This window comes from Andrographis paniculata, unplaced genomic scaffold (genome assembly GCF_009805555.1).
Source record: "Andrographis paniculata isolate CXL003 unplaced genomic scaffold, ASM980555v1 Contig60END, whole genome shotgun sequence".
Classification (NCBI taxonomy): domain Eukaryota; kingdom Viridiplantae; phylum Streptophyta; class Magnoliopsida; order Lamiales; family Acanthaceae; genus Andrographis; species Andrographis paniculata.
Window position 1 is genome coordinate 1,699,075 of NW_026137596.1, and position 16,673 is coordinate 1,715,747.

General features: G+C 36.4%; 5 protein-coding genes across 5 annotated transcripts; 3 read left to right on the forward strand and 2 right to left on the reverse strand.

Annotated features, from left to right (window-relative positions):
* Positions 1-875: 875 nt before the first annotated feature.
* LOC127260141 (serine carboxypeptidase-like 20) lies at positions 876-4,955 on the forward strand. Its single transcript, XM_051287823.1, has 14 exons — positions 876-1,307; positions 1,541-1,686; positions 2,357-2,424; positions 2,514-2,636; positions 2,715-2,817; positions 2,890-2,927; positions 3,084-3,185; positions 3,278-3,358; positions 3,469-3,708; positions 3,816-3,881; positions 3,962-4,083; positions 4,323-4,436; positions 4,522-4,567; positions 4,660-4,955. Exons 1-14 carry the CDS (start codon positions 1,147-1,149, stop codon positions 4,741-4,743), a joined length of 1,494 nt encoding a protein of 497 aa, XP_051143780.1. The 5' UTR covers positions 876-1,146; the 3' UTR covers positions 4,744-4,955.
* Positions 4,956-5,327: 372 nt separating this feature from the next.
* On the forward strand, positions 5,328-9,113 carry LOC127260140 (poly(A)-specific ribonuclease PARN-like). The gene is made up of 8 exons (XM_051287822.1): positions 5,328-5,659; positions 5,800-5,930; positions 7,006-7,200; positions 7,273-7,391; positions 7,479-7,589; positions 7,699-7,813; positions 7,914-8,129; positions 8,201-9,113. Exons 1-8 carry the CDS (start codon positions 5,328-5,330, stop codon positions 8,836-8,838), a joined length of 1,857 nt encoding a protein of 618 aa, XP_051143779.1. The 3' UTR covers positions 8,839-9,113.
* Positions 9,114-9,634: 521 nt separating this feature from the next.
* Positions 9,635-10,432, reverse strand: LOC127260142 (uncharacterized). Its single transcript, XM_051287825.1, has one exon. It carries the CDS (start codon positions 10,369-10,371, stop codon positions 9,877-9,879), a length of 495 nt encoding a protein of 164 aa, XP_051143782.1. The 5' UTR covers positions 10,372-10,432; the 3' UTR covers positions 9,635-9,876.
* A 109-nt stretch (positions 10,433-10,541) lies between these two features.
* On the forward strand, positions 10,542-13,539 carry LOC127260143 (calmodulin-like protein 3). The gene is made up of 2 exons (XM_051287826.1): positions 10,542-10,595; positions 12,836-13,539. The coding sequence occupies exon 2, from the start codon at positions 12,852-12,854 to the stop codon at positions 13,317-13,319; it is 468 nt and encodes a 155-aa protein (XP_051143783.1). The 5' UTR covers positions 10,542-10,595; positions 12,836-12,851; the 3' UTR covers positions 13,320-13,539.
* Positions 13,540-14,044: 505 nt separating this feature from the next.
* LOC127260144 (protein FAR1-RELATED SEQUENCE 2) lies at positions 14,045-16,432 on the reverse strand. The gene is made up of 3 exons (XM_051287827.1): positions 16,280-16,432; positions 15,117-15,577; positions 14,045-14,404 (listed from the first exon to the last, which is right to left on the reverse strand). Coding segments are annotated over exons 1-3 (681 nt in total). The 5' UTR covers positions 16,281-16,432; the 3' UTR covers positions 14,045-14,185.
* Positions 16,433-16,673: the final 241 nt, after the last annotated feature.

Here is a 16,673-nt window from a genome sequence, read left to right on the forward strand (position 1 = left end):
TAACAGTCAGGCGTACAGTATAATTATAGTATTTCATAAATATTTGTATTTAAATAATATCAGAACAAATATACAAACCTAAATGATATAACTCGATTGGTTGGATAAGTAAAAAAATATTATAGAAAGACTATTGAAGAATTAATAGAAAATAGTATTAAATTAATTATTTATTATTAAAATAAATGCTATAAATTTATGAATAAATAAATCTGCTTATTATAAAAGGGAGTAGTGTGTGTTTTTCGTTTTAGTTTCATTCAATTTTATTTATTATTATTAGAATTTTATGTTTATCGTCCTACTAATTAAATCATTTGATAAGACCAATGTATTATTATTATTATTATTATTATTATTATTATTATTATTATTATTTGATGAGACCAATGTATATTTCAATTATTGTAAAGTGGTGCCAAATCAGCCTCACATTTAATATAACGTTAAAAAAATATTGATAATCTATAAAATATATTTTAAAAAAGTATACGATATTTACTTTCTTATTTGAAAATTTAAAATTGTTTAGTTATTAGATTAAAATGGGATCCGATTGCATATTTGCGATATATTAAAAAATAAGACAGTAAAAAACTCAAATAAAATATTCCTATTCCTAATATATCTATTAATATTTAAAGTATATTCCTTTTTTACCTTAATTTCAAAAGATATCACAAAATACCAAAATTACATTCCTTAAATAAAATTGGAAATGAAAAAATTGGGAGTTGACCAATAATGTCCGAGAATCCCCAGGATAGCAGGAGACTGAGGGCGCCTGAACGCCACGCGCCTGTATAATCAATGGGTAATAAATTTTGTAAATTTCCAAAAATGATCCAAACAGAAAAATCAGTATATATACCAAAGTATTCCTTCCTGATGAGTGGGCAGGTGAAGAATGCATTTCCGCCATTGTTGATTGATTGCGCTCTTCTTCGCTTCGAAGCCAAGCTCCCAATCCTCTGCTCGTTGCCAATCAATTCTGTTTTTGTTTTTTTTACCCTAGCAGCAGGTGGTGGAATTTTTCGAAATTGAAGAAAGATTAGGTTCCAAGTCAAAAGCAAAATCTGGAATTTCAATCCTCTCCTCTATCTATTTAAGCCCTACATCATAATTTACTGCCTTATCCATAACAGTATGGGAAGAAGAGGAGACAATCATTTGATGTTGTTATTCTGCTCGGCTATCGTCGTCTTCATCAGCTGTTTCCCTCAGTTGGCTTGTTCTGCTCCTCAGGAAGCTCTTATCACTGCTCTCCCTGGCTTCAATGGCAGTTTCCCGTCCAAACACTATGCTGGGTAAGTGTTTTGGCCGTTTTAATTATTGATGTATTTTTTTTGAGCAATTTGTGTGGATGAAACAGTGTGGATAGTGAAATTAGGCATAAATAGACATCGTAGAACAGTAGCATTTGCGTGATTTGGTGGAATTTGAATTTAAAAAATGAATCAATGTCTTATTTAGCGCCATTTTGTTGCCTCTAAAACCTTTGTGATTGGGAGAATCATACAAACATCCGAACTCTTTGCAGGTATGTGACGGTTAACGAGACGTATGGGAAGAAATTATATTACTACTTTGTTGAATCGGAGAGGGATCCATCGAAGGATCCTGTGGTTCTGTGGCTCAATGGCGGCCCTGGCTGCTCCAGCTTCGATGCATTTGTTTACGAGCACGGTATATTTGCACCTTGTTTACATACTCGTTCTAGATTCCGAGCTTTCCAAATCGTTAATGGCATCAATCTGGCATTCTATTGTTCTTCTCTGTCGACCGAATTTGATTGAAACCTTCTATTAAATCTATGCTTTATCAATTGCTTTTGTCAATTGCTTTTGCTTCCTTAAATTAGCTTTTCTGTTTGTATCGAATTCATTGAATCGTCTAAACGTTGATGAATTGTTGCTCCTATTGTGATATTGATACTGATAATGTATGTTAGCATACAGTTCCTATATGTTCTTCATTATGTTTTTGAGGATGTACTCTGTAAAACTTTTCACCTCATGTTAGCCAAACATCAAATGCTTCGAAACTAAGTTTTCGATTCTGTACCTATGGTACCACACCCTTGTCCGGGACCTATGCTTTTTCGCTCGTGTCGAATTCATAGACTTATCGATTTAGTTACAATTTCCTTCCTTCTTCACATTGATTATAATGTTTATCACCATACAGTTCCTATCTGTTAAGCATCATGCTTCGAACTAAGTTTTATCTGTTTGTAACATGAACTTTGGGCTTTTCAACGATGGATGGATTGAATCCACATGATTACGATTATTGTCGATTTGAACTGAACTTTCCTTCGGTTTCTCATTATGTTCAAAACTATTTTCTCCTACAGGTCCTTTCAATTTCAAGGCCGGAAAGCCTCTTCCGACGCTCCATGTAAATCCATACAGTTGGTCCAAGGTAGGTCGATTCTTCGATCCTTTGATCGATCTTGTTTAATTCCTTGCACATTGTAGCCTGTGATCTAAATCTTTTTCGGGACATTTCAGGTGTCGAGCATCATATATCTCGACTCCCCGTCGGGAGTTGGTTTTTCATACTCGGGGAATGAATCTGACTACAAAACTGGAGACTATCTGACTGCTTTGGATACTCATACATTTTTGCTGAAGGTAAAGTAAATCGCTTGTAAACTTTACTCTGCGTGCAACTCGAACTATGTATAACTTTTTTAGCCGTGACATTTCTAGTGGTTCGAGCTCTACAACGAATATCAGTCTAATCCATTCTTTATATCCGGAGAGTCATTCGCTGGCGTGTATGTGCCCACACTGGCTTATGAAGTTGTCAAAGGTAATCGCTATAACATTCGAAGATCGTTCTTTCAATGAGGCATGGACTAATCCTGTTGCTTTGATCTTTCAGGGATCGACGCTGCTGTCAAGCCAGTTCTCAATTTTAAGGTACTGAGCGATGATCTGCGATATCGAATTCTCACTATGTTCTATATTCAGCTACATCACACCTGCAAAGTTCAATTTTTTATCGAAGATCCTTCTTCGTAAGTTCTTTGATTTAGCTTTGAGTTCCGCGTGACACACGAAGTCTTGTGATTGCAGGGATATATGGTAGGGAATGGAGTCACCGATGAGTTTGTCGATGGCAACGCGTTGGTACCGTTTGTCCACGGCATGGGTCTTATATCCGATGAAATTTTTGAGGTTCGTTTCTCCGATCCAATCTTGTCGAAGAATGTAGCTAAAATCCGATTCCAAAGTTTCGAGAACTTATAACTACCGGGATTTGTTCGCAGACAACTCAGAAGGAATGCAACGGCAACTACTACAACACGAAGAGCGAAAACTGTCAAGGCATGCTTGGTAAAGTCGATCAAGTAAGCTATATTTTCTACTATTCATACATCCTTCGACTTATTTGTCATCGCAACAAGCGAATCCAAATTCGATAGATTGAAACTCGATTCAATAATCATTGCCATTGCAGCTCATCGCGGATGTGAACATATACAACATCCTCGAGCCATGCTACCACGGTCCGGGAACTAAACTCCAAACCGCGAGCATGAATTTGCCCCCGAGCTTTCGATTGCTAGGCGAAACGGATAGACCTTTGCCAGTTAGAAAACGAATGTTTGGCCGAGCTTGGCCACTCCGAGCTCCCGTAAGAGACGGATACGTCCCAACTTGGCCCGAGCTGTTAAATAGCGAGTCAGTCCCGTGCACTGTAAGTAACCCCCGAAAAACTTCTTGTACATAATCAAGCATGGTTTCGATTAAGTTCTTCGATCTCAAGTTCTCTAATGCTCGTTTTACATCGAATGCAACGTGTAGAACGACGAAGTTGCAAGCACATGGCTGAATGATGAAGGCGTTAGGAAAGCGATCCACGCTGCAAGTGTATGATTTTTTTCATGTTGTCTAACTTTAGAGTCGAGTCAATTTCTTAAGAATATGACGTAAAATTTCATCGACTGTAGGGAGATGTATCTGGTTCGTGGGATCTATGCACGTCCCGGATTACATATTATCACGACGCCGGCAGCATGATTAAGTATCATCGGAACCTCACCTTGCGAGGCTATCGTGCCATCATATTCAGGTAGTCGATAACATTCATCAAATCAATGGCTAGAAGTTAATTGTGCTAAGTAATAAGTAACTATAGCATCATTAGCTCTACAATTCTTCATCACAACGAACATTCATAACATATTAAAAAGTAAGTATTTAACGTGATGTATATGAATTTTAGATATAACATTTAATAAAAAATATATTGCTGGTAAATAGTAACCAGAGCTTGTGTCGATTATACTAACTCTTATTATTATCTTTTAGTGGTGATCACGACATGTGTGTACCTTACACCGGGAGCGAAGCTTGGACAAGATCGATGGGTTATAAAACCGTGGACGGATGGAGGCCGTGGAAAACGAACAACCAAGTCGCCGGGTATGTTATTATCACCATTGCCATAGCGATGATTTGAAAGACACTTGGGATGATGTTTTGATCGATTAATGTTTTGTGTGCATAGGTATTTGCAAGAATACGAGAATAATCTCATCTTTCTTACCGTAAAGGTATTCATAAATTAATGTTTTTTTTTCCTTTCATTAATATACACTAACTAAAATGATGAATGTTGAGTTAAAAATTGTCGAAAATTTTGCAGGGATCGGGACACACAGTGCCGGAATACAAACCGGCGGAGGCATTGGCATTCTACTCGCGTTGGCTAGAAGGTCGCCGTATTTGATGTATATTATTCGGTTATGCTAATATATAAGATAAGATAAGATAAAAAGATAAAATATGTTGATATTTTTATTGCTGTAAGCAATAAAACGTGACATAACATAGCATGTGTTTTATGGTCAAATGAATGAATGTATCACTATGTGACAACAGATATTGATTGAGCATTATTTTTATTTTGCAATTATCAAATGGGACGTCATAATGTGTTGATTTACAGTTGATTTTGTAAGAAATAAAAAAATGATTAAAATTTATATGTCTTTTTTATAATAAAACCAAAATGATAGATTTTATCTTCAATAGTACTCATTTTGATTTTTTACCTATTTTAGAACGTCATACTATTATTTTAGTATTAAAAATAAAAAATTAAAAAGAAGCATAAGAATACACTATTATAACAAATTCCACAGTACATGGAAAAGTGCAGCCCGTCCCGGTCCCTCTCGAACAGAGAAGCGATTTCAAAATTAGGGTTTCTGATTGAAAAATTTGCGACGTTTTTATCGTTGTTTCGGGAATTTAACTGCTCATCACATCAGTAGGTTCTCTCGGAGTTTTGTATTTCACCTTCGTAAAAAAATGCTGATCAAACGATTTCTCTGCACTCAAACCGCCGGGGGCGGCGGCAATGGCCGTGGCCTCCACCGTCACCGATGGCCGGTAAAGCAAGTGACGAAGTCCAACTTCTCCGAGGCTCTAGACGAAATCAAATCCAGCATATTCAATTCCGATTACGTGGCGGTTTCGCTGCAGAACACCGGTGGTCACTCCGCGCCGTGGCAGAAGCTTCTTCCCATTGATACGGTGGAGACGGCTTATATGAAGGCCAAGAACATAGCCGAAAGGTTTCAGATTCTCCAGTTCGCAGTTTGCCCCTTCTCGGTTAAAGCTTCCAAGCTCATTGCGCATCCGTACGCACTCTTCGATTCAATTTATGTTCTTCTCTGTAATGGCTTTAAATCACGCTGTATTAGTCTACCTACACTTCCATCGGACTGAGAATCATTTGTTACTTTGCATTCAAATTTTCCAATTCTGCAATTTTGCGCAGGTATAATTTTCACTTATTTCCTAGGGATGAGCTGAAGATTGGAATGCCTTCCTACAGTTTTTCATGCCAATCATCATATCTGACCTCCATGGCTCGAGAAGGTTTTGATTTCAACGCCTGCATATACAATGGTATGTATGTGACTTCAGTTTCATCATTACTGTTATAAACAATAGAAATCGAAAAAGGAAAATAACTTTTGGAAGAAATCTTCTTACGTATTTGTTTAAGTTTTATGATATGAATGGAAGATGCAAATCACATATAAGATTGGTGATTGTTTTAGGGCATTAGGTGTTGGTTTCTGTCATATGTGAGTATGAAGATGTTGGAAATTGAATTTGAACAGATGATATATTTGAACAATCATTGATATGTTGAGCCTCTTATCCATGAAATAATTATAAAATGTTAATTACGTAGAAGTTACGATATGGGATTAGCTTTTTCAAAATCGGTAAAAGTATATATCCAGACTATGGGGTGATTACTCGACCTTTTTGGGTTGTGTTGGTGTTGTTTCCTTGCTGGTGTATCAATATGATACAATGCTAATCTTGTTTTTTACTGATTAGTTTAACTATGTTCAAGTAATAGTTGGAATTTTAACAGAGTGATGAAGGTTTTTTTTTTTTTTTCCCTGATGTTGGAAGATATATTTATGATAAGTAAGGAACATATCAATAAGAAATTGGATTTGTTGATGAACTTTCCGAGAAGCTACTAAAAGGGTAAGTTGAAATTACGAAAGTCTCCTATTATCTCGGCACAAGAGCAAAATGTATATTATGAAGAATTGACAGAAGGTGTGTTGGTGTATCAATATGATACAAATCTAATCTGATTCCTACTGATTAGTTTAACTAAAAGTTCAAAGTAATGTCGGAATGTTCGCAAATAAAACTATAATTACAAAAAAAGAAAAAACATAGTTCTGAAAAAGAAGCTCTTTTTAACTGATTTCTATGCAAAGTACTTTAACCTTGAGTTATGAAGGGATTTTCCCCCCCTGATGTTGAAAGATATATTTATGATAATCAAGGAACATTTCAATAAGAAATTAGATTGTTCAATGAAAAATTTGAGAAGCTAGTAAAAGGGTAAGTTGAAATTACAAAAGCCTCTTATTTATTATCTTGGCATGAGCAAAATGTATATTATGAAGAATTTACGACAGGTGCTTGAGTATGTCTTTTATGAAGGCAGGTATATCTTACTTGTCCAAAGCACAGGAATCGGGTGCCAAGGTTCAATTCGGGCATTTAACCCCTGGTAGCTGCACGGACCGACCTTCTTCTTCATTGGTCTATTCAGTTGCCGATACTTTATTTATGGAAAGGATAAAGTCTCGTGTTAGGAATTGGAGAAATGCTTGTAAAGATCCAAGTAATGCCACAGAGGGTGAGCAAATTATTAGCTTATCCTACAACCTGCTATTGTCCTGTACACATTCTTATTACTTCAAATCTGCAGTGGCTGATGCCCTGATAAGTTCTTTGAGAAATTTAGTCTCTGGAAATGAGGTTTTCAGTTCCCGGCCCTCCTTAACCATTGACGTCTGCAGTGAGCGTCAAGTGCCGCTTGTTATGGAGGTAATATTATATGATTTTTGTGATAGATTATTTCCTGCCTTCTTCTGTGGTGTTTTCAACCATTTGATTGTTTGGAGTGAGATGCAGACATTGAAAGAGTTTGATGACGTTGTAACATTACCAGTAGCGAGTGGAGTCGGGGTTCAGGCTGTTCGAGTTGTTTTGACAAGTTCGGCAGAAGATAAGAACCAGTTAGAGGTATGAAATTGATCACCATGCTATATCATTATCTTGAAATGTTTCGGAGTGAGAAGAAAAGAAACGAAAGGAAACAGAAAGCCTGTTAACCTTTTGCATCATAATGCAGAAAGAAATAAAAGATATGGAGGAGGAGAAACGAAGACTTGTCCATGGCTTTCGGGAGGTGATAGACTTGATTTCTACTTCTCAGAAACCCGTCATTGTGCACAACTCACTTGCCGGTCTATCTCTACTTAAACTTTATTTGTTGATTTAGAAACGAAGTGACTTATATTTTTCGATATTGATACGTCCGCCTGTGGCATTCTTTTTACTCTTCAGATTTCACTTTCATACATTCCAAGTTCCTCGCTCCGCTACCGATGACCATTGATGAGTTCATGAGTTCTTTACTCTCGGAGTTCCCTCAGGTAATCGATGTCAACCACCTTATGGAGGAAGTCGGGATGCTGGAGAAAATGAGCAATATGCAATCCGCCACTGCATTACTAGACAGTCGATTTTTTGTGCCCGTAGAAATGGACATTCTTAATCGAGGTAAGAGCTCGAAAATTTATCACACTATATATATTCATGTTCCAACTGTTTGAAGACTATTCGTTTTTCAGGAAAGAGCGATGATGAAGATGTTCACGGGCATAAGGCTCTGAGAGTGTCCCGTTTGTTCCTTAAGTTATGTTCGACACTGAAAATCCGTCTGGACACTCCAGACCTTGTTCATACCCTCCGGCAATTTTCTAATAGGTTTACACCCCAAGCAAAAACTAGTCCCAAAGATTCTACTGACAACGTAGGGATTTGGAAAGACCGTATGAGAACAGTTGGCGTCGAGAGTTTGGTATTCTTGTGGGGATTTCAAAGGGGAGCATCTGCTCGGGACCTGAAAGATGTTATATCCGACGACTCTAGAGAAGACTTTGATGTTCGTATGGTGGATGCAACGTGTGCAGTTGTTGTTTTCTGGAACCCCGAGGACTCGGAACAGTTTCTCAAGGGAATTGATTCTGGAGAAGGTTTGTCCGGTGGACTGAAAGATATGATCTCAGAAGGGCTACAAGCCGCGGGCTATGAGACCTACAAAAGGGCTTGCTGCTCGGGTATGTTGAATGCACCCTTAGCCGAGTGTTTGGATTTAGTTGAGACAAAATGTGAGGATAATATAGATAGCAAGTTGTCATCACGGCCGCGGGGGCAATCGGTGGTAATTGGGTGCCGTGATGATGTAATTGAGCTGGATGATCTTTAACCTTGATCATTCGAAGCAATTTTATGCAGAGAGGTGTAATCTATTAGGAATGAACAGAGGCTCAAATTTGAAATCATATGGAACTAGCAACATTAATCAGCAAGAAAAGCAAAAATTATGTTACTTTTAAGCACCAAACCCAAAGGTACCGAAAATTTCACAAGTTCGTGGGAAATTGGAACTGAAAATTAGGCGACGGTCTTACAGCATGTCTATGTAACTCGACTTTCATGTCCAAAACCACACAACAAATCGACATTGAATGTGATCGATCATTTTCACTTTGTTTGACTTTAATCCGTATGGTAGGATTTTATAAAAAAGTCAATCCCGGTTTCTAGTAATTTACAATAGGACCTTAGTATCATAGGTGATTTATTCACGTACACTTGAACTAGCCATCACAACTTCTTATTGATAAACTAGCAAGAAACACAAGCATTGCAAGCCAGCTAAAGTACACTAAATAGCTACTTTCAGTTTCATCAACAAGCTAAGCCATGAATACACATACATACATAGACATATATAAACATTAGTAAAATACAATTTCTTCTTGAAATATTATCTCCATTTTGCACTCATGATCCTATTGATCTTGAAGATAAGTCTCTAAAGGGTGTTTCCCACTCGAAATTCGGAGCCGAGACACAAAATGTTAAAAAAGGAAGCACTTATCATGAATGAAATCCACAAAATTGCATTTAGCCTTTTCACATATTCTATTGGATGATTAAAGAAATATAAAGTAGTGCAATATTGAAGTAAAAGAATGCAAATTGAAACAATCAAAGAATCAATTGTTGCAGAATAGCTTTATACTTCAACCAAAATGTGAAACTATGAATAGTTCGATTGTGAAAACTTTCATCCAAAAGCACAAATATCTTCAAAGGCTTAGGAAACAGAAGACACTCCAACAGCCATAGAAATAGCATCCACCACCATCATCATCATGGTCAATTATCCACATTATTCAGATTAGAAATGTAAAGAAATGCTCACAGATGTTCAATGGCTGCCTGAGTAATCAGATCCTTACGGAATGTCCCATGGCTTCGGCTCGGGAACCGCGACCACCATCCCCTGCATATCCTGCGACAACACCACCTGACATCCGAGCCTGGCGTGCTTGTTCAACTCTCGATTCCTCGAATTCCTCTTCAACACGTACTGCTCGTCGTACGATGGCGGCGGAAGCTTCTCGAGCCACTCCTGAGCGATGTGAACCTCGCACTCCGCCGAGCAGGCGTCGATCTCCTCCAGGCGGTGCGACGCGGGGTCGATCAACCCCTTGTTCGTCAACGCCTTGAGCAAGGTTTGCCCCGACAGCCCCAATACCTCCTGCTTCTGGCCGTCCGGATCGATTGCGAATAGTTTGACGATTCGATCGGAAACTTTTGCAGAGCCGGTAGTGGACGAGGACGACGACGACGATGCGGAAAAACGGGCGATTACGGCGCGAGATGACAGTGAGAGAGAAGGAGTTCGGGAAATCTGCGAGGCGAGTTTGTTGAATATGGCGATCGCCATTGTCGCTCGATTAGGGTTCGAGGTAGAGAATTTTGGGGAAGATCTGATTGTTTTACATATATTAATTTTAAATTATTTTAATAATATACATATTTGTGATGGGCCGAAGTTCGGCCCATATATAATTGTGCCCTAGCCCATTTCATTTCTCTATTTATTCCCCAATTATCAATAGGTCTTCTTCTCCAGTTCCAACTGCCGCCTCAGGTTATCTCCATAGAATCGTGAGATCGCTTTTCTCTGCAATAGTTTATTGCTTCTCTAAGTTTTGTGCGATTTTGTATGGTTAATTTTCTGCTGCTATGTTGATTGAACTGGATTTCGATTTGTTTTTTTGGTTAAGTGTCTTTGTTATTTGGTTTATTTTCTATGAGGTAGTTTTGTGAATTTAGTGTTAGCAAGTTCAGCTTCTTGACTGGATCTACGTAGAACACTATTGATCCAGGCAAAATTATTTCAAAACTTGCGAGATTGAGTTTCCGGTAACACTCGCCTGAATCTGACGTAACGCTGATTTTTCAGGCCCTTTTACTACTGGAAAATTTCGTTTTCGATATATTTTTTCGCGTTTTGTTGAATATTGTGTTGTATTCGGAACGAATCCGACGTTTTTGTTTGTAGCAAACGCACTCTGTCCCTTAACTTTTCCGGTGTTTTGAGGCAATTTCTTCGTTTGCTAAATTAATTACATTATTTCTCCGATTACTCGTCCATTTGATCTTTATTGTTTTGTGGTCATTTTGGACATATGGTTGGATCACATTTTTTTTAAATAATTAATATTGCTTCTTCATTAAATTTATGCTTTTATTATATTTATTTGAATAAATGATAATTAATTTATCATTATAATATGTCTTTTATGTGTTTGTTTGGATTATTATTTTAAGAAAACATTTGGCTCAGTAAAATTCAATCCAAAATCATACAAACAAACTCAATTTGAATGTGTATATTGTGTATTTTAAAAATAATACTATGAGAAATCAATTTAACAAAAGGAATCACGTAAGTGAATAAATCTACATTTCAACCGTCAAGCAAGTGCATCAAATGCTTCTCCATAACTATGGGATTTGTGTTTTCTATTTCATTGTCTTTCCCATGTGATTTGGTAGAAACATTGAAAATCACACAATAGGTCAAGCAAAGGCATTGGATTTTTTGGCACCCCGAAAAATGCGCAACCTATGTTGCTCATGCCGATTGCCGGACAATAAAGCTTGTTTTGGAGCAGTACTACAAAATTAGCCATTTAGCGGGATTGTTGCAAATTTTAAAAATGGAATTCTTCGCTATCTATGCTCTTGTCTTGCCATTAACTAAATGTCATAATGGCTTTGTTCACTCATCAACAGGTGCGTATGTTCCAAGAATTTTGACAAATTTAAACTATTCATACAATTTTTTTTTTTTAAAAAATATTATATTAAATATTATTCTTAACATTCAGTTAGAAAGTATACATATTTGGGATGTTCAATTATAAGTAAATATTTTATTAAATATTTTATTTTTTTTCACAAATATCTTTATTTTATATTACATTATTACTTTTAATATAATGTAATAATTTAATTCAAAAGTAAATGTATAATTTATCGAGAGAGAGTATTTTTTATTTTTTTATATTAAAAAAAATTATATTATATCATTATTTTAATTCAAATTTTTACTATTCAGATATTAATTCAAATTTTTATAAATTTTTATTATTTAAATATCATAATTTTTATAAATATATATTGGGTGTGTTTGTTTAGTCTTTTGTTTTCAATTATTTTCTATTATAAATTTATGTGATACTAATATATATAAAAAATTGATATTGAATTATTGATTAATTTTAAAAATATACTGTATATTATTTATAACAAAATTACTATTCAAGCTATATATTTTATTATTCTATACTGTCTGTAATTTATTTCCTATTTTACTAGATACAATTACCATATAATTAGAAATATATTTATAGTATTTTATAGCAGCATAAAGATTGATTAGGAATGTAAATATCTTTATCATTATTATTATTATTATTACCATTTAATTAAAACTTTGTAGGCAATCAAGTAATGCAATTTAAGTTAATTCAAGTAAAAGAAGAAAAATAGTAGTAATAGTAATAGTATAAATTTAGCGAGCGGCTTACCGGAATTTGCTCTGTGGTTCCTTCTTCATGAGTCCGTCCATTCAAATGACTGCCGCTCCTTTCCTTTCCATGAATTCAATTCCACTCTACAGCTGCTAACTTTTTAGGAAAATCAAATCCTTCCTTTCTTCTCCATCCTCCGCCCTGCTGCTTTGTCAGTTGGATCAAATCAGCCTCGCATTCCTACTGTTGTTTAATCGCCGCCTCGATTCTCTCCTCCTTCCTCCGGATTTCTCATTGCATCATTCAAAATTTTTTGTATTAACACCGATTCGATCTATATCGATCGCTAGCGTTGAATTTCCGCAGATCAGATCAGATTACGATGGATCAACCGGAGCTCCGCCGCGTATTCGCGATGTTCGATAAGAACGGCGACGGGAAGATCACGCGCACGGAGCTCAGCGAGTCGCTGGATAAGCTCGGAATCCACATCGCGGAGAACGAGCTTAGCCAGATGATCGACAAGGTGGACACGAACGGTGACGGCTACGTGGACGTGGACGAGTTCGCGATGCTGTACGCGGCGGTGATGGAGGACGAGGGGAGGAGCGACGACGATAGCGACATGAGAGAGGCGTTCAACGTGTTCGACCAGAACGGCGACGGTTACATCACGGTGGATGAGCTGAGGGCGGTGCTGGCGTCGCTGGGGATGAAGCAAGGGCGGACGCTGGAGGAGTGCAAGAGGATGATAAAGCAGGTCGACGTCGACGGCGACGGCAAGGTTAACTTCGACGAGTTTAAGCAGATGATGAAAGGCGGTGGATTTGCCGCCCTAACCAGCTCTTAACTTATATTCGTCTCTTCTCCGAAATCCGAAACCGCACCGCGCCGTCCACGTGAATCTCTCAGGCTTTCTTTTTACTTTTTTTTTCTTCTTCTTCTTATGTTCTGGAAATGAATATCCTGTTTTATTTTTATAATTCATTTTCTGATGTTTGGGTAATTTGGTAATTTCACCTAGGCTGTATTTATTGACTAATTATTAATCACATTATTTGTTTACTTTAGTTTTCTTTTTATTTATGCTATTTTGTGTTATATATATATATATATATTTTAAACAAAGAGTTGTGTGTGTGTTTTTTTACTTTTGAAAAAATAAATTATAATTCAATTGTGCATATATAACTCCATATGTTCTTATTACACAAAAGTGATATTTGTTTATAATTATATATGTGGTGTCCAAAAATATATCATATACTTATGTGATTATTTGTTGTTAGTTCATATCTTATTCAACACAATGCTAAATTTTAAATACGCTGTCAAAATAAACTAACTGTTCACTTATTTTAATTCCTTGAGTGTTTATAAGCTGAACACAAATACAAATTTTGACTCTTTTGTTAAAAAAAAAAAAAAAAAACTAACAAGTCAAATTTAAACGAAAATTCGAACATATATCTCTTAACAATAGAAATAAACCTCAAAACCTTAACAAGCCTAGCTCGGACAGAAAAGCTCGGCTGGGCTTGGTTCAATTAATTAGAAGCTGTTTCGAACTTTGCGTAATTAATCAAAGTATCAATAGGCTTAAACCATTATATGTACATACTACATTTTGTAGGTTAGGAACACAAATGCAAGCACAAGCTCTGATAACACTAACAATCCCAAACATTCGCGAAACAAAAGCCGAATGGGACATACCTAGGTCGACGGCGCAGACAACATTAGCACTTCATCCAGAGCTTCGGCTTCAGCTTTCTTCACATTTTCAACTACAGCTACAACTTTGGAAGACAGTTCCTCTGATTGACTTTCTATGCACGTCAAAAGACTGATCAATCGTTCTCGGTACGCTGCGCAAAGTTCTTCCTGCCGGCGCAGCTCCCTCGCCAGTTCTTGGATTTTCTTGTCCTTGTCATGCTGCATGAATCCATTGACAAGCACAAACTAGATTCGTTAGCGTTTAGAAAGCTAAGGACGTCACCATTGAAAGAATGGATTATGTATTTTGTTTATCAGATAAAAAACTTGAACAGGTATGTAGCTTTCTTAAATCTATGCGCAAACTATTTTCAATAATAATATATTTCATATTGAATTCGACGTATTAAACTAAAGAAAATAATTAAGAAAATTAGCATACTCTCAGATCTGCAGCCGTGAATATATCATGCGAAGCTATTGTTACTTCTATCTTGTATACACAATGTATATGGAAATGAAAAACAAAATGTGACAGAAAATGTAGATGTTATTCTATTCATAAACTATATTAACCCATAAAAACTGTGATCTAAGTTGTCTCATAGAGCTAAAATAACAACCATCGATTAGGTCTGTGAGCTAAATCTTTATAAATCCTAATTCCAATTTTCTTGATCCTATTGCTTTAGGTTTATAAGCTAGCCATAATGGAAAGAATTTTAAACGGAAAATTAATTTTAAACTATAAGATATCGATAGGGTAATCGGGGAGTTCTTGATCTGACTGTTTAAGTCAGGTAGTTCAAGTATACACAAACATTTTTTATTTTTTTATCGTTTGTTTTTGATAGGACACAATCCAATAGACTAATAAAATAATGAAATGAGAAAGAACATCATTAGGTGGAAAAAGTTGAGAGAGGCTTACCACATTCGTACGTTCATCAGGTGTCACGACAAGCGGATGATTATGCTCTTTGACAAATCTCGTGACTGTCCACTTCCCGGACTTCTCAAGCTTGAATAATATAGTTGCCTTGCAGCCTTCCCGTGCGCTAGGACGTGGTTTTCTGCTTGGCCCAGTCTTGCCTTTAGTATTGGGAGAAAAACCTTGTTTGTTGCATCCAAGTCGGCGAGCTAGAGTTCTACCATCTATCTCAGAACGACGACGCTGCATAACACGAACTACAAATCCGATCCTCTTGGCATAGTCAGAGTAAAATCTTCTGGCATCGTCTTCTGAATCAAATTCCATGCCCACATATGGTTCAAGAATCCCCCCTTCTTCAGCTGGCCTCGAGCTGCTAGCAGCTTCCGCAAGTTCCTCTTCTGCCAAATCCTTTGATGTCCATTCCCCTCTTTCCAATTCGCCAGAATTTTGTTCTACCACTGTAATTTGATAAGAATACAAAGTTACAGCATTATCCGCTGCAAGTGAAATCACATATGATTCAACGTGTGCGTATATATATATATATATTCGGCTGTCGACATGATCAAGAAAAGCTTGCCACAATATTGAAAAGATCAACATAGAACATTCGTTCAGATGTGAATACACTTCATTTCTAAGATCATGCAGCAGTTTGTTTGAAGCCATTTTCGTTAGGAAAATATCAATAATGTTTTCCGACATACAGAGTAACAACCAGGAATTTACAATCTGAAAAATCACAATGACTAACCTATCATATATGCGAAGTTCTATTGCTTTTCAGGCTGCATAATTTAAAGTTTCTCAATGCTACAACTAGGCTAGGCAACTCTAAATGTCTAATCTCTATCTCGACAAACATTTCTAAGAGCAGTATATTGAACATCTAAAGTGAAATCGGATACATCGTTGATGCCAAAAACACAAAAACACCCTAATGACGAACGAACAAAAAAATAAAAATAATCTAACCTAAAATTCTAAAATGAGCAAAAATATCAACTCCAAGAACACTTCCACACCTAGATTCAAATCAAATTAATCGAGATAAAGCAGATACATAAAAACCCCCAAACAATTCTCGATCGCGCAAATTACATTTAATTTTAGTGTATCGAAACCTAAAAACTTGCAAAAACAAAACAAAAATCACTTACTTCTGGTAGCGCAACGACGAATAGCGAAGAATGAAGAAATTTGGAGAGGAGTGCAGTTTTCGAAGCGATTGAATCCGCCGCAGTTGGCAGCAGTAGTCCCTTGTCAGTCTCCGGGAACCCACCAAAGCCTCTCTCAATCTCAAATATCTGAAGCTATTTATTAATTAATTATTCCGCATTTTTTTTATTACACTAATCCTTCGTTAATATGATCATAAGAGGTCAAAACAGGCATTTCACAATTCACGTAATCAAATTCAATTATAGGAAATTTGGGAATGTTTTTAGGGTTTTTATTAATTTTTAATATAAAATCTGTTATTGAAAGTTATGTTTATTTTCTTTTAGTTTTCTAAAAAACAAAATTCATTATTTTTGTATATTTTTACTATAA

Excerpts from the sequence above, each read along its gene's own strand:
- LOC127260143 (XM_051287826.1), top strand. The coding sequence starts at position 12,852 with ATGGATCAACCGGAGCTCCGCCGCGTATTCGCGATGTTCGATAAGAAC.
- LOC127260141 (XM_051287823.1), top strand. The coding sequence starts at position 1,147 with ATGGGAAGAAGAGGAGACAATCATTTGATGTTGTTATTCTGCTCGGCT. Across the intron at positions 3,359-3,468 it reads TGCTTGGTAAAGTCGATCAA|CTCATCGCGGATGTGAACAT; the intron begins GTAAGCTATATT and ends TTGCCATTGCAG. Across the intron at positions 3,709-3,815 it reads GCGAGTCAGTCCCGTGCACT|AACGACGAAGTTGCAAGCAC; the intron begins GTAAGTAACCCC and ends TGCAACGTGTAG.
- LOC127260142 (XM_051287825.1), bottom strand. The coding sequence starts at position 10,371 with ATGGCGATCGCCATATTCAACAAACTCGCCTCGCAGATTTCCCGAACT.
- LOC127260144 (XM_051287827.1), bottom strand. Across the intron at positions 14,405-15,116 it reads CTGATGAACGTACGAATGTG|CATGACAAGGACAAGAAAAT; the intron begins GTAAGCCTCTCT and ends GGATTCATGCAG.
- LOC127260140 (XM_051287822.1), top strand. The coding sequence starts at position 5,328 with ATGCTGATCAAACGATTTCTCTGCACTCAAACCGCCGGGGGCGGCGGC. Across the intron at positions 7,392-7,478 it reads AAGTGCCGCTTGTTATGGAG|ACATTGAAAGAGTTTGATGA; the intron begins GTAATATTATAT and ends AGTGAGATGCAG. Across the intron at positions 8,130-8,200 it reads AATGGACATTCTTAATCGAG|GAAAGAGCGATGATGAAGAT; the intron begins GTAAGAGCTCGA and ends TTCGTTTTTCAG.